Source organism: Hyaena hyaena, unplaced genomic scaffold, assembly GCF_003009895.1.
Source record: "Hyaena hyaena isolate Hyena2069 unplaced genomic scaffold, ASM300989v1 scaffold_64, whole genome shotgun sequence".
In the NCBI taxonomy this organism is placed as follows: domain Eukaryota; kingdom Metazoa; phylum Chordata; class Mammalia; order Carnivora; family Hyaenidae; genus Hyaena; species Hyaena hyaena.
In genome coordinates this window covers 3,040,677-3,068,052 of record NW_024080698.1, presented here as the reverse complement: position 1 = coordinate 3,068,052, position 27,376 = coordinate 3,040,677, and the positions used below count along the sequence as shown (strand labels likewise).

The 27,376-nt window shown below is 51.4% G+C and overlaps 1 protein-coding gene across 2 annotated transcripts; it reads right to left on the bottom strand.

Annotated features, from left to right (window-relative positions):
* Positions 1-2,638: 2,638 nt before the first annotated feature.
* LOC120232052 (tyrosine-protein kinase ZAP-70) lies at positions 2,639-26,216 on the bottom strand. 2 transcript variants are annotated; one of them, XM_039232441.1, is made up of 14 exons: positions 26,055-26,216; positions 25,764-25,838; positions 16,110-16,542; positions 15,250-15,410; positions 10,512-10,650; positions 10,323-10,410; positions 10,198-10,244; positions 9,921-9,972; positions 8,713-8,905; positions 7,948-8,154; positions 5,173-5,365; positions 4,941-5,081; positions 4,724-4,836; positions 2,639-3,149 (listed from the first exon to the last, which is right to left on the bottom strand). In XM_039232441.1, exons 3-14 carry the CDS (start codon positions 16,509-16,511, stop codon positions 3,026-3,028), a joined length of 1,860 nt encoding a protein of 619 aa, XP_039088372.1. In that variant the 5' UTR covers positions 16,512-16,542; positions 25,764-25,838; positions 26,055-26,216; the 3' UTR covers positions 2,639-3,025. The 2 variants fall into 2 exon arrangements, with proteins under 2 accessions (XP_039088372.1, XP_039088371.1); XM_039232440.1 differs by lacking the exon at positions 25,764-25,838.
* Positions 26,217-27,376: the final 1,160 nt, after the last annotated feature.

The window sequence follows — 27,376 nt, the reverse complement described above, 5'->3', positions numbered from 1 at the left end:
CAAAAACCCAGAGATTAAGAGTCAGAATGGATATGCTCGGGGAACTCTGGAAGAAGGTGGAGGGACTTGGTCAGAGCTGCTGGTAGGAAAGACCCTGCAAGTGGTTCTGGAGTGAGTGGATTGCTGGGGACAGAAGTTGGGTCTTGGGGACCAGGATGGAGCCTGAGATGTCCAAACGTTGGACAGGAGCTAGGACCAGATTTGAGGAACTGAGAGACGTTGGCTTGGAGAACAGCGGCACCTGGTGGTACCTATGTGGAATCACACTTTCTTTAATTGGTTCATTCCACATTTATTGCCAGCACACGTTCCCAGTGTATTTGACACTCAGAGGGGATTTTTAATACCCCCTTCCTATAAAATAATTTTCAGCAACAATCATAAAATGAAATAGTAATGATGACCATAAAAGAAACCCAGTGAAAATGTATTTCCCTTCTTCTAGAACACTTTATGTAATTATGGAATTATCCAGTAACTTGTTAGCAAAGTTTTTAAAAAATTTTTTTAATGTTTTTTTAATTTACTTCTCAGAGAGAGAGAGAGAGAGAGCGTGAGCAGGGGAGGATCAGAGAGAGAGACACAGAATCTGAAGCAGGCTCCAGGCTCTGAGCTGGCTGTCACCACAGAGCCCGACAGGGAGCTCCAACCCACAGACCGCGAGATCATGACCTGAGCCGAAGCTGGACGCTTAACCGACTGAGCCACCCAGGCACCCCGCCTTGTTGGCAAACTTTAATAAAACTGAAATATCTGCAAACACTACAGTTCGGGAAGCCACAGAATGTCACCATTAATGTAATATTTTCTTGACTTTGAAAACCAATGCTGGAATCTTAATGGTTTTGTTCAAATTCAGTTATTATAGCTCACATATTTACCAACTAAAAGTCTTACACGTTGTGGTTTCAAGGCTTCACTGTTTTAAATTGTAATCACAAAATCTCCAAATGGTCACCTAGAAGGACAAAATAATTCAAGCTCACGTGTTTATCTTTACAATCGGTGTCTATTTTGAATCTAAACACAGGAAGAGATGGTCCTCCAGGGCTTGGGGACCCTCAAACAACTCCCAACCATTCCAGGCTTACTCTGCAAATGAACGTACATAACCAAGAGTCTTGGTGTGCCCAGGGTTGACGGCACAGCCGGGGGTTCTCTGAATTACTTTCCATATGGAGTACAAATTTCATTTAAGAATATGCTAATATGAGGCTTACATATAGATTATTGTTGCGGACGAAATGACACAAAGGACAAGACACACACAAAAGACAGACACAGACACAACTCCGGCCAGAGGAACAATTCTACGCGAGCCCCTCTTGCGGTTTATTTTATACCCCAGTAACTGGATACAAACTGAAATCTACAAGATGCATTCCTTTATCAATTAAGGGCCAGTAGCCAAACACCTTTCAAGGACAGGGGGGAGCAAAGGGAGGAAGCGACCACAACATGTTTACTAAGAGGCCTGCCCACAATTCCAGCCTTCTCCTTACTTCTGAGGAGGGCATGTTCCCTCGTTTGCGAGCGGAACATTAAACTTGGATATTGTGTGCAGGCCTCCTGGCAGAGCACCCTGTTTGCAGGCATGCTTTGCCCAGGCAGGGAGCCCCGTGTGCAGGCACATCCCCGCGTCCCTAACCACGCATTCTTGTGGTCACTGTCGGGCTCCCACAATTATTAAAATTCAACAGTAAATGGTGAAACCAGTTAAAGTCTATACCTAAATTAATAATCTCAATGTCAGTGTCCTGGCTCTGGGGTTTTCTCACCGGCATCACCCACCTGGCCTCATGTTCCCACGCCACACAGCAGATAAAACCCCCATCCTTCCCCCATAGTTCCACAAAACAGCCACAAAAAGAAAAAACTTGCCTTCCCAGAAGCCACAGAATATCTCCTTGCCTTTCCCTGGCTGAGTGGGTTTCATGGCTGCCCTGAGGCAGTCGCTGTAGCGGCCAAGCCAAGAGAATGAGGCAATGGCTGGGAACTGGGGATGGGGCCAGTCACAGCTGAGCAAAGGGAAGCAAGTTCAGAAAAGAAGTGCAGAAGCCTGGCTCCATTTCACCTGACCTGGTGGGTTCTATGCTCCAACATCCCAATTTTCCACGTGGGGAAACTGAAGCAGCAAGAGCTTGGGGACAGGACTTAGCAGGACTAAGCCAGCACTTGGGACACTAGGTGATGAAGGTCCCGGCTGTGACTCTCTGTCTCCAGGGAAGAAGGTGGGGCCGTTGAGTAGGGTGTTAGGTGATAGAATCACCTGAAGACACTTTAAAATGCACCCGTGTTGGGGCGTGGGGGAGCGGTGATTGGCGTTTGTGAAAATCGTTCCAGGTGATGCTAACAGGCAGCCGGCATGGAGAGCGCCCATCTCACACAATCCACAAAGACAGGGAAGCTGAGGCCCAGCAGTGTACCTACCTCAGTCCCCCAACTCTGCCACAGCTCCTCACACAAAGATGTCCCCAGGGGAGAGAAGTGGGAAAACCAGATGCCCAGACCCTGGGGCCCACGTCCAGGACCACACAAAAGCTGTGCTCAGGCACTTCTCATTGACCCCTTCCAATGACCCACCCCCATTCCTGGTCACCCTCCACCCTCTCACGGCAGAAAAGATGAGAGACTCAAACAAGAGAGAAGCTGAGTTTATTTAAATGATTGAGGTCTTGCCACCTGAGAATTCCCAGAGTCTTCCCCTCCAGGCGCCAGAGGAAGGAGGGTGCTTACTGTAAGCAATGCTCCCTCAGCTCAGGGATCCCCAGTAGATACCAGCCCAAGAGCAGGCTATGCAACCCCACCCTCCCAGGGCCCTCCCTCCTCCCCCAGCCAGAGAGGACGGGTGACCAGGTGGGGAGAGCTAGGTCAGTATTACCCTGAGGCTTCAGCTGCCTGCCTTACTACAGACAGCCCAGCTGGTTTGGGCAGGAAAGCTGAAGTGATGGAGCCAGACTGGAGGTCCTAGGGTGGGGGCTGAAGCTGGGGCATCGAGGCTCACAGGCCCCAGGCAGGCTGGCGCTCAGGCAAGAGCAGTCTCCGCTCCCTTTCCAGGCCCTGGGGCCCCCTCAGCCTTGCTCGCCAAGCTGTAATAGTAGGTCCGCATGCGCTGCTCCACAGCCTGGAAGTCTGGGCGGTCCTCCCACCTGTGGGGGGGTTGGGTAGATCCGAGCCACTGACCACATCCTCAGAACCCAGCCTCAGCTGGAGGGCAGACACGCAAGAGGCTCAGAAAATCAGTGCGTGGGTGGGGAGGCACCTGGGTGGCTCAGTCAGTAAGGCATCCGGCTCTTGGTTTCGGCTCAGGTCATGATCTCACGGTTGGTGAGCTCAAGCCCCACAACAGGCTCTGGACTGAGAGCGCAGAGCCTGCTTGGGATTCTCTCTCTCTCTCTCTCTCTCTCCCCCCCTCTCTCTCTCTTTCTCTCTCTCTCTCTCCTTGTCTCTCTGCCCCTCCCCTGCTTGGCTTTGTCTATCTCGAAATAAATACATAAACATTAAAAAAATAAAATCAGTGGGGCTGTCAGGGTGATGGAGTTTTTGGTAATGGAGACGATTTGGGGTGTGAGAGTACTAGAATTCAGGTGGTTGTGTACCATGTAATAGAAGAGCTGCCAGCATACAGGATGTTGGGGGAACCATCTGTTGAGTGTTAACTGGTGAAGACTTAGGGAACTGAATTCATTGAGTGTTGGGGTTACAACTATCAATGAAGGGGGCCTGTGATACTGAATGCTGGGGTACTGCACATGTGCCAAGGGCCAGTGTATTTGGATGCTAGGTGTGGGCTTTCATGGGTGCAAGTACACTGCCTCTCACTCATCTGGCAGAACACTGGAGCCTTGTTGGTGGGTTCAGCTAGTGGAGAGTTGGGCCATTAATGGTACTGTGTATGGAATATCCATGTATAGTGTTGGATGTGAGCCTCTTTCAGTATTGGGGTGTTGGTTTACTGAGTATTTCCCAATGGAGACCAGGTTAACACGCATTGGATAGACTGATCATTTATTATTTATAATAAATAGAATATCTATATATTGGGTTGCTTGGGTGTTTAGGTGTCAATGTCATAGGTGCTGGCCAATGGAATAATGGATGTTGGAGTATCCAACATGTTGAAATATCCATGCATTGCATGGCTCAGTGTAGAACAGTATCTTGTTTGGGTGCATATTGCCTATTGTCTGATGGGAAGTTGAAATACTGATGGTGTTAAAAGTTGGGCTGTTCAAGTGTTGAGCTTGAACACTGGGCAGAGGTGGAGGTTTTGAATGTACTGAGTATTTGGGTGCTGTAGTGTTGGCCGGTCAGGGTAAATAGGTGTTGAATTCTGGACAGTGGGGGACTGAGGAATTAGAGTGGAGTACTATGACATGCCCTGACCATTGGTACTATATTTTGGGTAAAAGAGTACTGCCTTGTTTGAGTATTGCAGGATCAATGTGTTGAGTGTTGGCTGGCGGGGGGCCCGAGGTTTTAGATGCTGGAGCACTAGGTGTTTACAGGTAGAGTGTTGGGGTGTTCGCCCATTGGAGTACTATAGGGTCCATGTGTTGAGGCATTTAGCATAGGTGCAGAGAGTAAAGCTCCTGGGTGTGGGAGGCTGTGAACTGAGTGAGTCTTGGATGGGATGAGTTTTGGACTATTGGGCACCATGACCTCTGGCCCCAGGCCCAAGCGTCAGTTCAGCCAGGTACCCTTGCCACCCACTGGCACTCACTTGTAGATCCAGCAGTCACTCATGAGTGTGTACATTTCAGGTGGACAGTCTGGTGGGCACTCCATCCTCTTGCCCTGCTCGATGAAGCTTATGACTTCGGGGCCCTTCATCTTCTGCTCAAGCCAGAGCCAAGTGCAATGTGAGTAACCAAGGCCACCGCGCCCTCACCCCACCTTCCCACCCAGCCACCTGCCCGCCCGCCTCTGCCCATGCCTGCCTTGTAGGGCTTCTGGCCATAGGAGAAGGCCTCCCACATGGTGACCCCATAGCTCCAGACGTCACTGCGGCTGGAGAACTTGCGGAAGTTGAAACACTCCGGCGCATACCACTTGAGCGGCCACTTCCCTGCCGAGCGGGCCTGAGAATGGGGAGATGTTGCCAGGGCAGGGCTCAGGGACCCTCCACCCTCCAACCCCATCCACCTGGTTGCCAGAGGGGTGGGGGCTCACAGTATAGTAGCTGTCGTCGGCACCCAGCGCCTTGGATAGGCCGAAGTCACTGATTTTGGCATAGTGCCGGTTGACCAGCAGGACGTTGCGGGCCGCCAGGTCACGGTGCACAAAATTTTTCTCCTCCAGGTACTTCATCCCCATGGACACCTGGTGTAGCAGCTCTGCCACATTACTGACTGGGATCTCCTCCCTGGGGTGCGGGGGAAAGCAGGGTCAGCTGGGAGGGGACGGCCCGAGTTCCCAAGGGAGCAAAGCCCAATCCTCTGACCCAGCTGAGTATGTGGCCAACAGGTGCTTGTTGAACATCTGCTGTGTGCCAGGCACAGGGCTGGGGAGACGGTGGGGGTGGGGGTGAACAGAAGAGGCAAAGCCTCCCATCTTCCTCTAGTCTCCAGACTTTCAATTTCTCCCACATACTATGATTCCCAAACTTATACAATTATCTGCATCCTCTCTGTGCCCTGCGGGGGGGGGGGGGGGTTGAGGGGGGTCTCATGGGCCTCTCAAAATTAATAAAGACAGGGATACCTGGGTGGCTCAGTCAGTTAAGTGTCCAACTCTTGATTTCTCCCACATACTATGATTCCCAAACTTATACAATTATCTGCATCCTCTCTGTGCCCTGCGGGGGGGGGGGGGTGTTGAGGGGTGTCTCATGGGCCTCTCAAAATTAATAAAGACAGGGATACCTGGGTGGCTCAGTCAGTTAAGTGTCCAACTCTTGATTTCAGCTCAGGTCATGATCCCAATGTTGTAGGATTGAGCCCCATGTCAGGCTCTGTGCTGGGTGTGGAGCCTCCTTGGGATTCTCTCTTTCCTCTCTCTCTTTCTCTCTCTGTGTGCGTGTGTGTGTGTGTGTGTGTCCCTCTCCTACTCTTGTCTCTATCAAAATTAGTACATAAATTTGAAAACAATAAAATCAAGACAAAGCTAAGTTCCTGGTTGTTCTCATACACACCCAGCTCTCGCCCACCCCCGCCCACTGCCACTGTCCCCCTTCTTCCCCAGCAGCCACATCCTTTCATTGACTTCGGCCAGAAGCACCAGCCTTGCCCTCAGCGCCTCTTTCTCTCATCTGACTTCTAATCTGTCAGCACACCCTGGCAGCTCTGCCTTCAGATCCTTCCAGAATCCTTCTACTTCTCTCCACCTCTGCTTCTGCCATCCCAGTCCAGCCCTCATCGTCATCAGCCTGGACCAGAAAGAACAGTCACCACGACCCCCACTCCCCATGGCCTGTCCCTCCGACCACAGGAGCCCGGTCCTGCTACTTCCTCTGCTCAGAGCCTCCCAGGGCTCCCACCTCACTCACGGTAGAAGTCCAAGGTCTCCCCGAGGCCCACAAGGCCCTGCATGACCTGCCCCATCACCTCCCTACCCACATCAGCTCCCCTGCTCCTCTTCACTCACTCTGCTGCAGCCACAGAATCTTCCTCACATTTCCCTCACCACAGAGGGCACAGACACACCTCAGGACCTTTGCACTGGCTTCTTCCCCCACAACTGCACTTGGCTGCCTCCCTCAGTTTGCACAAATGTCACCTTCTCACTTTTTACCTCCTACCCTAACACTCCCAATCCTCTTTTCTATACTACTTCTCTTCCAGCATACTCTATATTGTATTATAATTATTATCGAAAGCCTCTTTTTCCCAGCCAGAATATAGGACAGAGATCTTTGTCTCTTTTGTTCACTGATGAGCCCCAAGCGCTGGTAATAGTCCCTATTACAGAGAGATTGCCCAGTGAAAACCTTCAGGATAACTGAATGTATGAGCCAGGATGCACCATGAAAGCACGAGCTAGAGTACGCTGTGAATGTACATGCACCAGCAAGAACATGAATTGAGGGTCACACACCTCAGTGAGTGTAAAAGACTGTCTATGAGAGTGAGGGTTTGAGGCATGAGGGAACACAAATGAAATTGCAATTTCTTTTAGATTGAGAGTCAGATTTTTTCTATAAAGGGCAGGATAGTAAATACTTTAGCCTTTGCAGGTCACATGTGGTCTCTGCCACGTATTCTTCTGTTTCTTTTTTTTTTTTTTTCTTGTACAACCTTTAAAAATGCAAAGCCATGCAGGGGCGCCTAGGTGGCTTAGTCGGTTAAGCGTCAGACTTTCACTTAGGTTATGATCTCACGGTTCGTGGGTTCGAGCCCCGCGTCGGGCTCTGTGCTGATTGCCAGGCTCTGAGCTTGGAGCCTGTTTCAGAGTCTGTCACTCCCTCTCTCTCTGACCCTCCCCTGCTCACGCTGTCTCTCTCTCTCTCTCTCCTAGAAATAAATAAAAATATTTTTAAAAAAATGCAAAGCCATGCAGTACCAAAGACACCATGGGCTACAGTTTGCTGACCCTGCTTTAGGTCAAAGACAATCGACTATGGGCAATTTCACGAGGGCAAAACTAAAGCTCTTACAAGCAGGGCCAGACACTGTTATAAGCACTTTATAAATATCAACTCATGCAAGCCTCACAAGAGCCCTTCACAAGAGCACTGCGGTACCAGTGAGGAAACTGAGGCACGGACGAACTGAGAGACCTGCCCGGTGTCACACTAGTTAGCGGCAGAGCTGCAGGTCAGACTCTGACGGCTGTGCTGGTAACAGCCCTGCCCCATGGGAGTGAGTGTGGGTGTGCAGGATGGCAGGAGTGAGTGTGTCTACAGTTGTGTGAAAGCGAGTGTGCCCTGGTGGCTGGAGCACATACGTAAGTGACAGATAGGCCTGCTGGGCCCACAAGCTCCAGATGGCCAGCCCAGCTGGGGCTCACCTCTTCCCAAGCAGGAACTTGTGCAGGGGCCCGCCGCCGGCCATCTCCATGACGAGCATGAGGGCCTCGGCCTTGCAGACACCGATGAGACGCACGATGTAGGGGTTGTCCAGCTGGTGCATGATCTGCGCCTCGCGCATCATCTCGTCCTTGTCTGTCTTCTCCGTGCTGTGCTTCAACACCTTGATGGCGACGTCAATCTGCTTCCTGCCGTGATGCGCACCTGAGCCAGCAGGGCCCTGCTCGGCCCCTCGTGCCCACCCAACCTGCCTTTCTTCTCTCTGGGTATGTGGGATCGATACTGGATCTCCCTTCAGGGCCCAGGCACACACTTCCTTGGGTGCCAGGAGTGTAGGCTAGGGACAGCTCGCTGCCAAGTCCCTCACCGAGGACTGCCCCTCACTGAGAAAAACACTGCAAAGTTACACACTCCCCAGGGGCTGCCTCTATCCAGTAAGCGATTAACTTGTAGCGAGGCAACAAGGGGAATCCCTCTACAGCTCCCCGGGAATGGTTAAGGCTTCTTTTGCAACTGCAGCTCAGCCCATCCTCTCCCTGTCCCAGCCTGCTTCACCCATACCCTCTCAGGTGCTGACCCCGAGCCCTCCTAGACAACTCCCTAGTATGTACTTTCCTGGCATAGGGTCTGTCTCCCAGGCAAACTGATATCACGTCCTGCCCCCATTGCCCCAAGGCCTGGCAAGGCCACACCCTCCTCTGCCCCCCACCAGGTGGTTCCCCAAACCACGGCAGGAGCAGCCATACTTGCGCATACGGTAGACGCCCTGACGCACTGAGCCAAAGTTGCCGCAGCCAAGTTCTATGTCAGCCATGAGGAGGTTCTCACGCTTCAGGAAGAGTTTCTTGTCCTTGAGCTCCTCAGGGTCACTGTAGGGGCTCTCATACACACTTGTATCCATGGGCATTGACCGCGGCTTCTCTGCGGACACTAGGCGTGCTGGGCATACACACACAGGTGTGCACTCTCAAGTCAGGATGAGGCAGGGGGACGGGGGATGGGGAGGGCATGGCAGCCTTGGTGCCCATGACGCACACACCCCAGACAGCTCTGCACCATCCAGAGCATGCACAGGCACAAGGGTACACGCATGTGTTCGTGTGCATGCATGCACTTGTGTACACTCCTGGTCCCATCTGGAGGGAACTGGGAAGCCACATCCAAGTGGACTCTAAAGGCGTATGCATCTATGTGCACATGTAGCCATGTGTGCCCATGTGTTCACACATATGTACCCACATCTGTGTGTGATGGGGGTCCAAAGGCATATCTGCATGAGTAACTGTTAGTGTGCCAGCTACAGTACACACCTCTGTGCATGTGTGTGCACTGAGTGTGTGCACCTATGTCCATGCCTGCCCGTGTCTATGGATGCACCACATAGCCATGTTTACAAGGGCCCCACAGGTGAGCCTCTGTGTGCACATGCAATCATGTATGTTCTCAGTGCACACACATGGGATAGGCTTGCATCTACACATCAAGCACATTAGCATTTTAGGAACATGGGCTGTAGCACCTGCCTGCATGGGTTCAAATCCCAGGTCTGCTATTGCCTTACTGCCAGCAATTAATTAAGTTACTTGCCCTCCTTTCTCATCCGTAAACTGAGAATAATTGCCATAGCTAACTCATACGGCATGGCAGAAGCATTCAACAAGCTCAGACACACATGAGCGTGGGGCATGACTGGCACATAGCAGGTGCTGAACAAATGTTTGTCTGTGGCTCAGGCATAGCCAGATGTACTCCCCTGAATGTCCACATGCACCCTGTGCACAAGCACAGGCAGGTGTGATAGATATGTACCCACATGCATGTCTGCAGTCACAGCATGTGCACAAGTCAGGCCTGGCACACATCCCTCCCCTGCTACTCCCTGGAGCCCAGCCAGGGACCTTGATCACAGCCTGGCATGAACCCCACACATACACCTCCATCTCTGTCAGCTCACCTGGTTCAGGGGTGTATCCATCTGAGTTGAGGGTGTCAATCCGTCTCTGAGCCTAAAGGTCATGGATCAGCAAGGGTCAGCAGGGCCTAAGCTGAGGGTACCCAGCCCCTGAAACCCATATTCTCTGAGGTCTCCTAGGGACAATTCTGAGGGGGACCCTCTTCTGTTCCATGGCAGCCCTACTCTCCAGCCCAGCCTCGCCCTGGGAACAGGACCCATCACCCACCTGCCCAGCTCCATCCCTCATGACCCAACTTTGAGATGCCAGCTAACTCACATGATTGAACGTGGATGGGTGAGCTGGGAGTGTGGGAGCAGCAGCCTCTGAGGGAGCAGAAGCGACAGTGAGGGGGTGGGGCACGGGGTCTTCCGCTCACCCCTGTCCCCCACCACCCCACTCACCTGAGCTGGCGCTGGCACTGGTGTTGGGGCAGGCATCCTTCAGGCAGTAGATGAGCCCATCAGCCTTCAGCTTCAGGTACTCTACCAGCTGCAGGGAGGCAGCATCAGGGCCTGGGCTCCTCCCTTCCCCAGAACCCTAAGCTACCCCCCACCACGACCTCTCAACAACGAGGTGGATGGGCAGCTTACCTGCCAGAGCGTGTCAAACTTCGTCCCCTCAGGAATACAGTATTTGCCTGCCTTGTCCTGGCTGATGAGGTAGTGGTACACGGTTTTCCCATAGATCAAGGACAGTGCGTAAGTGCCCTGTTCCTTCCGGGGCCTCAACCTGGCAGGGGAAAGGAGGGGGTATCACCCCTATAACCACCTGGCCACTCCTGTGGTGATCCCCTGCTGGGCCCCAGGTCTCACACATACACACACACACACACACACGGGCCCTGCCCCTGACAGTGTCATGGAGAAGTGTCAGGGACTAGGGGAGCCAAGGTCAGACTCCACTCAACCTCCAGACCTACTGGTAACAGGTGGTGGGGTGGAGTCAGGGAGGGAAATGAGAGGAGAGTGGCAGTGTCCACAGGGAGACACAGTTGTCCAAGCGCCAATCTGTGACCATCCACAGGGGAATACTGGGCTTCCCACGGTGAACACTCAGCCCTGAATAGCCTGATACTCAGCCACCCACAGCGGAACACATGGCCACCCAGGGGAGAACACTGAGCTAGCCACAGGCAGACACCTGGTCCTCTATGGCTGAGTATGTGGCCTTCCACACAGGACACGCAGCCATCCAGGGGAGACACTCAGCCACTCACAGAGGCCACAGAAGTCCCTGCAGGCAGACTTAAAATATTCTCTTGGGGAGAGAAAGCCAAGAACATGAAGAACAACAGAGGTAAGCTCAATTCCATGGCTAGCTCTCGGGGCACCTTTGCACAAATCAGAACAAGTCACCTTGTCATCACAATAGACCCGCTAGTTACTGTAACAGACTGGCCTTTAACACAGTGAGACCTTTGATTGTCCTCTGCTGGAAATTTGCTAAAATAAATACACATATCTTCCTGGTCTATGAATGGGAATTGAGCCCCTCAAAGAATGGGAGCTTTGTATGGTAAGAACCTGTACACACACACATACACACACACACACACACAGGCGCAACTTAGAGCCAGATGCCTGCACTCTCTCATCCCACAGTAAATACAATCATAACCTTCCCCAAAACAATTTTGTTTGAGTCACTGGCACAAAACTCTACTCCAGAGTTAAGTGTACATTTCCAACGGAGGATGGACAGCAACTGGTCCTGGGGGTCTCAGGCCTTGTACACCAAGCTGTAGGCAGCTGGCCTATAATCTGAGGAACTGCACTGCACTGCGGAAGAGCTGGCTGGTGGGGGGCAGCAGGAAGTAGGCATGAGATGGCCTGCAGGTGGGGTAAACTCTCTGACAGGGCTTGGGCCCTGCCCACAGATATTCATTCACTGGACAAATGTTTACTGAGTGTTAACCACGTGCCAGACACTGTTCTAAGGACAGGGATACAGTGGTAAACAAGAGAGATGTGAGCCCACCTTGTAATCAATGGTTCCCTTAGGCCAAAGGGATGGGAAAATATCCTCTAAATTCCCATGGCAAAACCTGAGAGTGGGACAGGGGGCAGCAAGTTCCCCAGAGAACATGCAGTGAAGGAAGATACGGTTCCTAGTCTGGCCCACAACTAACGGTGCCTGAAGAGATAGGAAACCAAGGTACAGGGTGATAGGAGAGCCCCAAATAGCAGAGAAGAGAACCCACAACAAACTAAAATGCAAATGTTCCACAGAAAAGCACTTCCATACCTAGACCGGTGGGGTAGCCTGGAGGTTATGGTCTCTGATTATTAGGTTTATTTCTCTCCTGAGGGAGTGAAAAAAGTCTCCCTCAGGTCAACATCTTAAGTTTTGAACTGACAACAGAAACTCAACAGCCAGCACTCACCAGCAAACGTGTATGGAAAATTGAAGACACATCACAATATTAGGTGTTCCTTTCCATCAACAGATGGAGTCTCAGGGTGCCTGGGGGGCTCAGTTAAGCAGCTGACTCTTGATTTTGGTTCAGGTCATGATGGAGACCTGCATCTGTCAGTGCAGAGCTTGGGATTCTCCCTCTCCCTCTCTCTCTGCCCCTCCCATGTGTGCATGCTCTCTCTCTCTCTCTCAAAATAAATAAATAAAAGGGGAAAAAAAGTGGAATCTCCTTCTGTATCTCCTGAATCTGGGCCTGACCACATGACTCGCTTTAGCCAATAAGACATTAGCAGACATGACACCAGGTGAGGCTTGGAAAGTGGTTGCGCACTGGGCTCTCTTTCCCTGGCTTGCTTTTCCTGCCACCATTGGAATGAGTCCAGGTTAGTCTGTTGGAGATGCCCCAGGAAGAAGAACCAGGCACCCCAGCCTGCCAACTGCCAGACATATAAGTGAGGCCATCCTAGAGCATCCAGCCCCAGTGCACACCCCACCACGTCTGACTGCAGCCACATAAGCGAACTCAAAAGAAACCAGTACAAGAATCACCCAGTTGATTGGCCCACACTGCCAATCCACTGAATCAAGGGGGGAATAAATAATGTTGTTTTAAGCCATGACATTTTAGGATGGTTTGTTACATAGCAAAGGCTAACTGATAACACTCTCTTTGGAAAGAGATATGTGAGTTCATAAAAGAACAGCGACAGAGGTGCCTGGGTGGCTCAGTTAGTTAAGCGTCCGACTTCAGCTGAGGTCATGATCTCACGGTTTGTGAGTTCAAGCCCCATGTGGGGCTCTGTGCTGACAGCTCAGAGCCTGGAGCCTGCTTCAGATTCTCTGCCTCCCTCTGTCTCTACCCCTCCCCTGCTCTCGCTCTGTCTCTGGCTCTCAAAAAATGAATAAACATTAACAAAAATAAAAATAAAAGAACAGCAACCAATTCCCACATAATAACCACAAGGCAAAGACACTGGTGTGGCCACCGTATAGATTTCAATGCCACAAATTCCACCTTATTTACCAAAAAAACCCAGTAGGTGGTAGCAGTTCTTTGTCTTTGCTGTTCAAACTTAAGCTAGAAGTACAGGCTAAGAAATCAACGTGTATCTCCGCTTCCAAATATACAGAACCTGATAACAGTGATAAATATAAGAGCTACCATTTACTGAGATGCTGGTTCTAAATTCTTCACATAGTTGTCATTTAACCACAGCATTCCCCACAAGGTAGGTACTATTATTGTCCCCATTTTGCAGGTGAGGAAACTGAGGCATTAGATTGCACAATTGGTTAGAAGTCGAGCCAGGATTCAAATCCATTTCTGACTCAGTTAATTGCTAACAGGACTGACAGCCAGGTCTGTCACATGATTATCTGTGCCATCCTGAGCAAGTCACTTATCCTCTGCCTCAGTCTCCTCTTGTGTAAAATGAGACAACTGAACTAATTCGGAGGTCCTTAACCTGAAAAGGGCTCCAAGGATGAGGATCAGGTTCAACTATGATCTTCTACTATGAGCACTGTGCAAAGTCTCTGGGGTAAACATGTTTTGGGGTTGAGAAAGGAGTTCATCTTTGGTATGATTCCCACAGGGGTCTGTGATCCAGAAAAGGTTAGGAAACACTTAACAATATACTCTTGAAGGCCCTTTCCAGGGGTCAGGTTTCTTTTCAAGTTGAATCAACCACTCCATAAACCCTGCGATTATAAAGAAAGCTTTGGTAGCAACCAGCATGAGGTACAACTCCATCCACTCTTCAGCAGCTCTCAACTGTGGTCAATGGTTAAGTGTGACCCTGGTTTTAATTCCAGGCCTGAATGGCATGCATCTTTCTATCTAAACCCTTATCTCAGAACTGGACCAGTTCTGGGCTTATGCCAGGCATCATGACCCACCAGGGGTGATCCCCTCCCTGCTGCCCCAGGCAAGGTTCTACGCCTACAGCTTTGACCTTTAGCCCCTAACCATCCCCATATTGAGAAAGCAGTTACTGACTACAGGAACCACAAAAACAATCTACAATAGCTTCTGTCCAAAGCATGCCTTACCTAATTTTCCAATAGTCTGTCTCAAAGTAGCTGCTTCTGGTCTCTTGACATTGCCCAGTGTTAAGCCACTGTCCTTGATACTGTCACTGCTCCACCTGGTTCTGAACCTCAGTGCTAGCTCAGTCTCCACACCGTACTTGATCCTTGCTTCCTCAGCCTCAGCCTCCCATGGTCCATGCTGCCCGTACCTGCCTCTGTGACTTCAAGCTTGACATCCAAGGCACCCACAGCTGGTCAAAGCCCTTGGCCCAGGTTCTCCTGAGTCTAACCTCAGTAGACCAGTTAACTGTCATCAACTCTGCAGGAAGTTTGCAAACTTTTCTTTGGGGCAGGGGAATTCGTTATCAAACATCTTCCAGGGAGGCTTAAGATATGAAAGTGGTCAAAGCTGAGCTACGATGGGGACAGCAGCTGGTAAAGTAGCACAGCCTGGGTTCCCTGGATTCTTGTCTTCCTGCTCCACAAGGAAAGGGATTTGTGTCTGTTTTGTTCACTGCCATGTCCTCAATGCCTGAAATATGCCTGGCACATAGTAGATATTCAGTAATGATTTGCTGAATGAAGGAGAGGGAATCCAAGCAGGCAGAAGTTCAGCTACTTGCCCAGCGACCTGAGCTGATAAGTAGCGGAGCCTGGATTCTCACCCAGGCAATCCAGTTCTGGGGTCTTAACCACCACAGATCCTTTCTCCTATAATGTTCCTTCCGCACTCTCAGAAACACACTAGCCAATTGCACGTGTTAGCACAGGCGCACCCCTCGCGGTCCACCTACACACTGAGGTCTGCCCCAACCTCCAGGATTCTGGCCAACAAGCCCCAGCCTCACTGCCCTAAAGCCCCAGGCCTCAAGCCCCACATACAGGAACTTGCCGTCGGTCTGTGAGCCCGAATAGAGTTTGCGCTCTGCCTCCTCGCGACTCAGGCTGCTGTGGTACCAGGGCATCCGCTCGTGAGCTGTGGTGGCAATGAGCTTCTCCACCTGGGGAGCCTGGCTGATGATGGCCTGCTCCAGGGCCTCGCCCTAGGGAAGGGTGGGTGGAGGAGCCAGGAGAGTTATATCTATCACCAAGTGCGTGGCCACAGGAACCTCTTCCATCTCCTGGACCTTCCTAATTGCCTCTGTCCCATTAGACCTTTCACCCTAGGCCCACCTAGAATGAGTCGTTCAGGCTGTTGAGGACAACATCAGCCTCCCTTCCCCGTCCACTCCCTCCGCCCGCCTTTCCTCGTCCACCCCTCCCTCCCATCTCCTAGGTCTTCTCCAATCCCCCCCCCCCGCCCATCTAGGGCCACGCCCCAGACCCCCGCCTTACAGGCGGTCCAAGCTCATCTTCAGCTTGAAGATCTGACGCTAGTTGTCCAGTACTGGAGGCTGCGGAAGACCACAGCCCCGCCTCCGCTGGCAGCGCCCCTACGGTCCTCTCAGGCCCCGCCCCCAGCCCAGGCTCAGCGCGACCTCCAGCTGCGAGTCTGGCACACTTGCACCAAGGCATCGCCCAGGCCCCGCCCTCCGAGGCCGCCTCCTAGGTCCTGCCCCCAACCAGGACCCCACCCACCCCTCCAGCTTCCAAATCCGGCGAAGCACAGCAAAGCGCAGGCTGGCAAACGCCACCGCTCTCCCCAGACCCCACGCCTCTCCTGCCCCCTTGGGCAGGTTCTCCCCGGCTCCGCCCCGGGCCCCGCCCCCTCCGGGTCCGCCCCCTCGGGCCCGCGCGCTCACCTCCAGCTTCCACGTCTGGCGCACGTAGTCGCGCACCATGGCGTCGCGCAGGCTGTCGAAGACCCCGGGCTGCGGCTCGAGCCCGGACGGCCGGTTGCACGGCTTGCGCAGATTGCAGGGCAGCCCATCGGGATCGCGCGAGTAGAACTCGCAGAGCTCGGCGGGGCCGCAGTGCGCCTTACCGCCAGCGATGGCGTAAGTGCCGTTGAGCTGGCGCTCGATGGGGAAGTGGTGGAAGCGCACATCGTGCACGAGCGAGAGCACGTAGCCGCCCAGCGAGCGCAGGCACTGGCGCAGCAGGAAGAGCCCGTCGGCCATGCCAGCCAGCTTCAGGTGCTCCTCCGCCTCGGCGCGCGAGATGCTGCCATAGAAGAAGGGCAGGTGCGCCGCGGGGTCCGGCATCGCCGCCGCCGCCCCTGTGCCTCGCCAGACCCTGCGGGTTCAGAACAACAGGGAGGGCACGTCAGGATCTCGGCTTGCCTCTTTGAGCTCAGGCCACTGGGCCCAGAGAGAGTTGGACAGAGGACACATTGAGGGGCATCAGTGTTAATAGTGTAGAGCCTGCTTTATGCCCGAATCAACTTGGAGAGGAGCCCCCGCCAGGTAGACTGAGACCGGAGAATCCCCAGTTCTCCTCTGACTTTGCAGAGCGCCCGGACACCCTCCCCCCGCCCCAGGCCCACAAACACCAGAACCTGGAATCATTCATACATTTCTCAAACACGTGTTGAATTTCAGACCAGTGCTGGGTATGAGTAGATAAGACAGTTCCTGCTTTCCTGAAGACAACAGTCTGAGGGTAGGGGGGATATATTAAACAAGGAAAGAGGCAACAAATAGTAATTACAGACTGAGATCAGTGTTCTAAAGGAAATAAATAGAGTAATATTAAGAGAGAGAAGAAGCCACTGTAGCTGGGACAATCGCCTTCTCTGAGGTGGTAGCTTTTGAACTGAGATTAGAAGGATGAGGAGGAACCAGCTTTTCAAAAATCATTGAAGAGAACATCACGCACAGGGAACAAGCTTTGTTCTTCAAAAGAACCTTGCTTTATTAACCTTCCCTTCCTTTCCACTGAATCCCCTTGGCCTGAGAAATTCCCCTTTGCTCTCCCCCCTCTGCCTTCATGGACAAATTTCTAGAAAGTATAAATTAATCTGAATATCCACCAATAGGATATTGGTGAAATACATTAGGGTTTAAATCCAACGTGAACTTTGATACAGCCATTTTATAAGTAAAATGAGATGTGTGATGAGGAGGAGAGGGGAAGGAATTAAGGATATTTAGATAAATATCTGGTAAGGCAGATAACCTAAAATTATCTGGTTTCAATTTTCTTTTCTTTTTTAAATATTTTATTTATTTCTGAGAGAGAGAGAGAGCGTGAGCAGGGGAGGGTCAGAGAGAGAGGGAGACACAGAGTCTGAAACAGGCTCCAGGCTCTGAGCTAGCAGCACAGAGCCTGACGCGGGACTGGAACCCACGAACCGTGAGATAATGACTGAGCCGAAGTCGGACGCCTAACCGAGTGAGCCACCCCGGCGCCCCTCTTGTTTCAATTTTCTAGGGTGATAGTACAATGGCTGATATCTTGGTAAGTATTAGGTTATACAAGTGTCTCAATATTTCTAAGAATGTGCTAAAATCTGTTCGTTTCATTGTATTTGGACCCCTCATTAAAAAGAAACATAAAATATTGAATGCTAGTTAATGATCTGTTTGCAGAAATATTCACCTCTGATGGCTGTAATTTACTTTGAAAGGTATCCAAAAAATAAATAAATAAATAACATTGATGGATAAACAGACGGACACGTAAGTTTTATTATTCAGATTAGTTCTGTAAAGTCATTGCAAACACTGAATTAGCAAATACTAAATGATTACTCCTAGAGGAAATCCAAGGTTAGGCTCCTTTAAGTCTCTGGTCACAACTTTTTTTTTTTTTTCCCCAGTAATCTCTGCACCCAACGTTGGGCTCAAACTGACTACCTCAAGATCAAGAGTTGCATGCTCTTCTGACTGAGCCAGCCAGGCACCCCATAATGTTGATTTTTTTAAGTGGGCTCCACACCCAACGTGGACTTGAACTCATGACCCCGAGATTAAGACTCACATGTTCTACGAACTGAGCCAGCCAGCCCCCTGCCCCCAGTCAATATTTTCACCAACTGATCAGTACCTAACCTTGTTTCTGCTTAAAGACACATATTTTGTTGATTCAACATTGAATACCCAGCCAGTAGTACTGTAACTGTAACATTATCTGACAACCCAGACTTTCTATAAGGCACATCACAGCCTCTTGCAGGTAGGAATACAAGACAGCACTTCAGCACTGCACTGCCCTTTAAACAGTGAAATCACCAACAAAAGGCACAAAAATGTGCCCTAAACAGAGAGGACACTTGTTTACAGTATGAGAAGTATAACAAAAAGGCAGAAGAGTGTCACCTTGTTTGACCTCAATTGACTCAAATTTCTTGCTTCTCTGTGTATGTTCTTAAGTGACCACGAAAGGGCCTCGAGTATTATCAGTTCGGGGGTTGCAAATAAATTTTAGCGAGTAGGCTAAATATAGAATCTGCTAATAATGAGGATTGACTGTGATAAAGTGACTATAATAATATTAACGTAGAACTATGAGGTGGTTAATGGGTATACAGTTCTTCCCATTTAGGTATATATTTGAAAGTTTTATATAATATTGATAAAACTTATCTCCCTTTATCAATTTCCAGACATTTCTCTGAGGTGGGCCACCCAGGCATAGGTTATGTTCAGGGAAAGATCCTTGGGCGCCTTTTTTAAATAAGCAAAAGTAAGCGGGGGTGGGGGGAGGCTTTTGTGGGTTGGAAAAGGCTGCCTTACCCCTGGGTGTCCAGGGACAGGCAAGGATGGGCACAGGGGCTGAAAGGAAGATACTGGAATGGGAATCAGGTGAGATCTGGGTCAGAGTAGCCAGAGGAGGAGCCAGAATCTGCATTCTCACCAGATAGCTCCTGATATTTGGGTTAGGAAGCCCAGGCTTGAGGGGGTTCCTGGATGTCCCAACAGTTATAGACAGGAGACTAATCAGAGACTCATTTGTGTCCCCCACCCCACCCCCCGGAAATATAGGTCACCATTCCATCAGAGTGTTTAAGAGGCACAAAAAAAAAAAGTTCCTGGGTATTTACCCTAAAGAAATGGAAACTTGTATTCACACAGAAACCTACACAGGAAATGTTTATAGCAGCTCTACTCGCAACTGCCAAATTTTGGAAACAAATGTATCTCAACACATGAGTAGATAACTATGGTACATCACTACCAGGGGATACTACCCAGAAATAAAATGGAAGGAAATGTCCAACACATGGATGAATCTCAAGGCATCATGCTGAGGGAAAGAAGCCAAACTCAAAGGGCTACAGACTGTATAATTCCATTCAAAACTGTATCAGTGGAGAACAAAGCTTCGGTGGTTGCCAGAGGCTGGGGGCCAAGGGGAAAGGATTGACTAGAAGAGACATGAAGGAATTGGGAGAATATTCAATATCTTGATTGAGATGGTAGTTTCTCGGCTATATGCATTTGTCAAATCTCACAGAATTGTTCACTAAAATGGATGAATTTTACTGTATGTAAAGTATACCTTGGATTTTTTTTTTTTAACAAAAGGCGCTGGAAACTATAGACAAACCAGGCACTAAAAATAATAATTGAAAAAGGAAAGAAAGTGCTGTCTACACCCATGTTCTACTTTCTTGACTCCCACACCCTCATCCAGTCTCACAGTCTGCCCCCCACCCCACCGGGATACTCTCCAGGCCAGAGAGGAAGCACTGATATCACCCTCTGGTGGGCACCAGGCAAGCCCTCCTCAATGCTAGGTCCCCTGAGTGATGGACACCAGTGACCCTTTCTTCCTGCTTGAGCTTCTTGGCTCTCCCGGGTCTCACAGGCTCCCTGACGTGCCTCCTCCCTCTCTGATGGCTCCTGTGCTCTCTCTTTCCCCAGCCCTGGTAGCCTTACTTGGGCCATTCTGTCTGTGGCTATAAACATGGAACTACGTTCACCTATCTAGTTCAGATCTCTCTGTTTGTGCTGGCATCACCTCCTTTGATCTCCACCTGCTGTTTCTATTAATAAAATCTGAGATCCAGATCTAACTCACATAGTGTTTGTGGTTGGCTAAACCCCACAGTCTGTTTCCCATGAGCTGAGCTCTAGGGTCTGCAATTTGCTTCTTGGCAGTTTTTCCCCCAAAGCCTTGCTTGCTCAAGAACTTACTGTGGCTCCCTCCTGCCCACTTCATTGACTCTAACTAAGTTCTTCAAGCCCCCACCTCACCCCCCACCCCCGCTCCATCTGGGCTGTGCTATTAGCCTTCTTTCAAATTCACTTCCGTACTTTTATCCACGTAGTGCCCTTCATTGGGTACACCCTCCTCACTCCTCTCTATCCTCCCAAATACATCACCCTTGCCTCACAGACTCATATAGTCGTTCCCTATACACAGGACACAGGACCAGGCAGCAAGGTGGGGGCTTGTCCATGGGGCTGTGGGGAGTGGTGGGGGTAGTGATGCTGGTCTCTGGGGCAGGAAGCTGTGGCAGGAAATTGTCGTCAACACAGTTTGAGAAGCTCCTCCCCGCAGTGGCCACAGGTGCAACATGGGTAGCCAGAGACAGGTTAAGGCAGAAGGGGGCTGGGGAGAGGCTGGCCCTTGGGACCCAGTCCAGGACCACAAGCCATGATTATCTACCTGAGACCAAAGGTCAAGGTATCCCCCAGGCAGGACCATTGCCTGTGCATGCTCAGCTTTATCACAACCTCCCTGTCTCACGGTCAATAATGACAACCGTAATAATAACACAGCACTGCAAGGTGGGTGGGTCCAGGGGTTGCCCGCCCTGTGTCTGCTTTCGCTTCCCCGTGCCTTTCTGGGCTATCCTCACTAGTAAAACGGGGGGATGAGAGCTGGAGCGACCAACTTTCCAGTGACCCTCTGGGCCAGAGATGCTGGGAAGGCCAGAGGAAGTAGACAGCAGGAGGCAGAAGATGGAAAGCCAGGGAGACAAGAGGCGGGAATACTTGTCCCCGCAGCACCACTGCAGGCCAGGCCAGCGTGGAGCCTTTGCTTTCAGAGGAGCTGAGCCAGTCTGCAGCCTCCTGGTAAGCCATGTGCGGGAAGATCAGATGTTTCTATCCTGAGCTATGTCCCCACAGATGCCACGGTTTTCCCAGGAGACAGCCCACCATGAGACCCCTCCACCCCAGTCCTGCCTGGACTGACTCCATCCAGCCTCCCCATGAGATGTGAGTTCAGAGATGCTAATTCGGCCTTCCCAGAGTTTGCAGTTCAACTGAGAGATGAGGGAACACCAGCCTTGTTTTCATAGCCTAAGCCCTGGGAGGAAAGGAGGAAACCTGTGGTCCTAGGTCAGAAGGATCTACCTGAAATTCAACCATTCAAAGATCCTCCTTGGGTAAAGGTAGGGTTCAATTATATCTATTCCAGAGACACATGATACTCCAAACATACTTCAAAGGAAAAAGGCTCAAGTGGTTAAACACATTTTCCAAAGCTGTGGAAAGCATAATTGCATATCAAAGGCTCTGAGAAGACCTGCATGGAGGACCGTTTAGTTTTGTTTTATCCCCACCCCTAAGTACCAGAGCCTTGAGGGTCTACTATTCCACAGAACAGACTCTGAGCATCAAAAGCCCCAATTAGATGTCCATTGTGAGATCCCAGAGGGGAGACTAAGGCAGTCAGGCTGCAGAGGAAATGAGTCCATCCAACTGGACTTGGTTGGGAGGGGATGGGAGTGGCACCAGCCAGGCCTGGGGGCTCCATATGCCATCCTCAGCCTGACATCAGAGGCACCGCTGGAATAGGGGCCCAGCCCCTCTCTGCCCAAGCCTCCTCTCACTGACCCCTAGTCCTCTGCCTGAGACCCCAAGTCCCCCCTGAAGCCATGTTTCCTGCTCTCCAGTCTGCAGGCCATTGTGGGACTCCCCTTTGCCTACCAACGGAGGTAGCACAGGCAATTTCAGCTCATAAAGTGCCACCTTGGTTACATTCTAAGTCACAATGACAGTGGTTGTCAATGTGCCATGGGTGGCAATAGGCTCCTTCGTATCTTTTCTCTGACACCAGGGGATCAGATTCCAACCATAGAATCAGAGATCTACTGTGTCCTAGCGGTAAGCTCGCCAGACCCCACCTGTAAACTGGTACAAGTGAAGGTGCCTAATACCGGCAAATTGTGGGGATTCCATGAGATAAAGCTCACGGAGTACCAAGCACAGTGCCTGGTCTATAATTGTGTTGTCATGTCTTTCTCTTGCTCTCAGCTCTCCAGGACCCCTACCTTACTTAGGGTTAAAGCCCAAGTCCTCACAGCGGCCCCCAAGTCCTTACACAATCTGCTCAATCACCACTTTATCCTTATTCAATCCTCACCAGCCACATGGGCCTGGTTTTACGTTGCTTGTTCAGGTCATTTGATCAAATCAGGCATGGTCCAACCTCAGGGCCTTTGCACTGTCTGTTCCCTCTGCCTGGACACTCTTCCTTCAAACTCCGTCACTTTATTTGAGTCTCTGCCTAAATATTACCTCCCCCTCCAAGGGTTTTTCCCTGACCTCCCTCTCTAAAATCGTCTCCCCTGGGGCGTCTGAATGGCTCAGTTGGTTAAGCGTCTGACTTTGGCTCAGGTCACAATCTCACGGTTTGTGGGTTCAAGCCCCATGTTGGGCTCTGTGCTAACTGCCAGCTCAGAGCCTGGAGCCTGCTTCAGATTCTGTATCTCCCTCTCTCTCTGACCCTCCCCTGCTCATGCTGTATCTGTCTCTCTCTCTCAGAAATAAATAAAAACATTAAAAAAAATTTTTTTAATCACCTCCCCTTCTCTCTCTATCCCTGACCCAACTTTTTTGCTCTTTACCACCAAAAATATGATTTATCCACCAACTTGTTGACATAGGACTTTGTCCCCCTGCTTGAATGTAAGCACCATGAGGGTGGGGACTGTCTTGTTCCCCTGTCTATATCAGCAAGGAGTATACATAATAGATGCCCCACATGCCTCAGGTCCCCTCCATTGGCCCCTCCTAGAAGTGTTCCATGACTCCCACCCCTCCCTCCTCAAGCTGTATGAGGGACCTCTGCTGTTGTCCCAGGGCCCATCCTCCCACATCACAGCCCTGATGGCCACGTATGACCACGGTCTGTTGCCTCCTCTGTGTCTGACCAGGCTGACTTCCCCAAGGCAGAGCCTATGGCTACCTTGTTTTCTACCAGAGCCCCTGCTTCCTTCCAATAAGTACGTGTCAAACAGGTTAGTGCCAGGGACTTTACTATGAGCATTATCCATTTAATCTAAACCTTACCTCAACCCCATTAAATGGAAACTGTTACCCCCATTCCTCAGCTAAAGCAACTGAGGCTCAGAGAGGTTAATGTTGTGTTCAAAATCATGCAGCCTGCAAGTGGCAGTCAGGAGTTGAACGCAGGTCTCCAACCCAGCAATCTGCACTCACCACTTTAGTGAATGTCCTTTAGGAGACGGAATCCACTGTTCTGAGCTGGATCCCTAGGGGCTCTCACCCAGTCTGGTCCAAGAGTCACTTCCTGATTGTCAGGGCCCAGAATGCTAGGCCCGTTGTGGGGTTGGGGACAGGACCTTGCATCCAGCAGACTCGCTAAGTGTCTGTTGATCCCCTGGACAACGGCAGGAGAGCCGTCCCCCCAACCTCAACCTCTGCTGCCTTGGTTTTAAGGGCTGTGTGACCTCATCAAGGAGCTTTCCCTCTCTGGATGTCAGGCTCAGTGGCTATAAAAGTGGGACAAAGAAAGGCTTAGGGGCTGGGGAAGGTGAGAAGATGAGTCTGTAGGACAGAGCCTATAGAGACATGGGGACAGCGGGGTGCAGTCCTGTGCACTGCGGGATTGTGGGGTGCTTAGCACCATTCCTAGCCTATATCTACTAGATGCCAGCAACAGCCCCTGAGTCATGACCAAAAACGTCTCCAGACATTGTCAAATGTCCCTGGGGGCAAAAGGGGTGCCAAACTTGGCTCCCTTTGATAACCACGGCCTTGACCCTATGCTTTGGGGCAGGGAAAGGTCAGCATGGAGAGTTCTGACTGCTGCAGTCCCCTGGAGAGTCTCCAGAGGCTACAAAGTCCAGTGCCCGACCACCTAGAGCTAATAATGATAATTAGAGCAACAGGCTCATATAGCACCTACTATGTGCCAAGCACTCTAGATTTACGGTTGACCCTAGAACAGCAGGGATTTGAACTGCTCAGGTCTATTTACAAACAGATTTTTCACAGGACTGTAAATGTCTTTTCCCTGATGATGTTCTCCATACTATTTTATTTTGTCTAGATTACTGGATTGTAAGAATACAGTATATAGTACATACAACATACAAAATATATGTTATACTGCCTATGTTATCAGAAGGTTTCCGGTCAATGGTAGGCTATTGGTAGCTAATTTGGAGGAAGTCAAAAGTTCTATGCAGACTTTAAGCTGCATGGGGGTTCGGCCTGGAACCCCCATGCTGTTCAAGGGTCAACCCTATTAGTTCCCCTAATTTTCATAAGAATCCCATGAGTGAAGGATTTGTGGAGCTGGGACCTGATGCACAGAGAGGTGCAGTGACTTGCCTGAGGCCACACAACACACAGAGCAGGTGGCAGGACCAGGACTAGGATCTAGGCCACCTGGCCTCAGAGTGTACACTTCCCACCATCCAGGCTGCCTGCCTGCCCTGTGTCCTGGCCGAGGCCACATGCATGACGCTGGAGGACAGGTGTGAAAAGGAAAAAGAGGCACTGCACTGGAGGAGAAGAGCCTTCAGACGCGGCACCCAAAGATTTTTTCATCCCAGGAGTCCCTGGCCCTAATCTCTCAGCAAAGCCTAATGAAGCACCCACTGTGTGCTCGCCACCGTGGCTGAGACAAGTGTAACGAAACTCACCTGGAGTTGTTTACCACAGGAACCCCTGCCTGGGACATTTTTCCCAACCTCTCACCCAAGATACAAGAGCCAGGTGCCTGCAAGTTGCCAACATCTGCATCTGCATTTAACAGATGTGCAAACTGAGGCACAGAGAGTCCCTGCAACTTGCCGACACACAGCGGTTGACTGTTTTCTCCTTCACCTCTCTGGGCCCCCCTTTAACCTGGGCTCCCCTACAAGGGGCTCAAGCCTGCCCTGGGCCCCCTGATAGGAACCATCTGCGTTTTTTGGTTCAAGTTCACAACCCTGTTGAGCCACCCTCATATTCACGGGGCTGAGTTGGGGGAGGGGAAGAGCACATGTTTGCTTTCTCTGGAGGATTCTCTGCTTCCTGGAGCCAAGGGTGTCACCCTGATGGGGGCTCAGCAGGAGGTGAGGGACTGAGCAGGCATCTCTGTGTCCCCTGGACACAACCGCTCAGCCGACACTCTGGCAGGGAATCTGTTTCCCTCAGGGTGGCCACAAGCCATGTCTGCTTCCTTTTCCAGCTGGACACCACCCATCATTCCAATATGACAGCCCCTCCCAGTCCTTCCCAGTGGCCTCCTGACTCTGTCCTCCTCCATCAGACCAAGGTTACCCGTGGAAATGGTGGCCAGGTGCTGTTCCGGCCGGGATGACTTACCTGGAGTTTTGCCGATGATATGGAGGCAAATGCTCCACCTGTAAGATCTCTGGTCCCCAACGTCAACAGCTGGTTCTAGATGAAGAATTAGAGCCCAGGAAACTAACTCGGGTCTCTGCAGCCCAAGCCCCCAGCGTGAGGCCCTGCGGCTAACCACCCCCTCAAATGCCCAGGCCAAGTGTAAGCAGGCCACACCTCAAGGGATCTTCACCCTCTGCCAGCTGCCCTGAGTCCCCTGGGTGTGGCTGGGGTGGCAGAACAGGGGCAGAAGGCCGGAGGGCGGCCACTCACCTGGACACACCAGCAGCGACTCAAAGGCCCAAGCCGGCAGGGACCAGGCCCGGAAGGCCTGTTGTGCTCTCAGCAGCTGGTTTCTCCGAAACTCAACTTATTTCCTTGATGTGAAGACAGGAAAGGGGGCTGCGTCTGAAGTTTACGCCAAAGTCACAAAGTGCTGCGTTCAAGGAAAATCGAAAGTCACATGCTCCTGGGAGGGCAGAGGGTATTTTCCGTGCCGAGCAGTGCCTGTCCCGGTCTGGGGGAAACTGAGGCAAGCTGCAGGGTTGCAGTTGCAGGCAAAGTGACGACTCCAGCAGCACCCCCAAAGCAGGGGGTGTGAAGGGGGGGAGGAGAGGAGCTATGTGTGCCAGAATGGGGGGTGGAGCAGTGGTAGAGGGAGGCTGATCCCCAGGACTCAGTGGAAACAGGAATGCCACTACTTCCCCCTCCCAAGGGGACAAGGACCCAAGGCTTGCCCCGATGAACTGCTCCTAAAAGTGATTTATTTATTTCACAGGCAGGTGAAAGCCAGAGAGAGGAGAAATTTGCTAAGTAGGGCCATACCTCAAAGATTCAGAGTACCTGCTGTGTGCCAGGCATTGGGACAGCAATGACAACCTGTCCCTGCCCTAAATGGGTCACAGGTTAGAGGAGGAGGCAGCTGAGTCAACAGGAAGATCAGGGCTGGGATGGTGGAAGCCTGGGCGCTATGTGTATTCAGAGGAGCCCCAATGCAAATGGGCGGTGTCAGAGAAGGATTCGGAAAGGGATCAGTCATTTCACCAAGACACAGCGATGGTGTGTCTCCCAGTGCCCACCTGCTGCCAGCCTGCCCCGCCTCAAAGCTTCCCACATGCTGCACCTGGCTGATCACCACCTCCTGCTCTGGCCACAACCCCCCCCCCCCCATACTCTTTTCCTCCCTTCCCTCCCACTCACCCACACCAATGAAGACTGAGTGGCCACACCTCACATCTCCCTGCTGCATGGCTGCTGCCCCTGCTTGGTGTCCACATCTCCTCTTCTCTCCCTCCAGGGGCTACAAGGCCTCAAGGGAGCTCTCTCTTCCACCACTTCCTCGCCCTCTTGGATGCATGGGGACGGCTTCCATGGCTTGTCCACACGTACGGCCTCTGGGATGGTGTGGGGCCATCCTAGACCCACATCCTAGACCCCAAGAACCTCTCTTCTCTGGGTCCTTCCACCGTAGGGGGCGTGCGCCCAGCCCCACAACCTGCCTGATGTTTCCTCTATGCTCCACCCCAGGCCTTCTTTCCTGGGGACCTCTCTCCAGTCTCTATTGTCCCCCCCTGGTTCTCTAAATCCTCCTTTCC

Bases quoted from the DNA above. Each gene is read 5' to 3' on its own strand.
- LOC120232052 (XM_039232441.1), bottom strand. From the start codon at position 16,511: ATGCCGGACCCCGCGGCGCACCTGCCCTTCTTCTATGGCAGCATCTCG. The intron at 10,245-10,322 runs GTGAGTGGGGTG...CTGCTCCCTCAG, and splicing joins CAGTGCCAGCGCCAGCTCAG to AGGCTGCTGCTCCCACACTC. The intron at 5,366-7,947 runs GTGAGCCCCAGC...CCCGCACCCCAG, and splicing joins AAGTTCCTGCTTGGGAAGAG to GGAGGAGATCCCAGTCAGTA.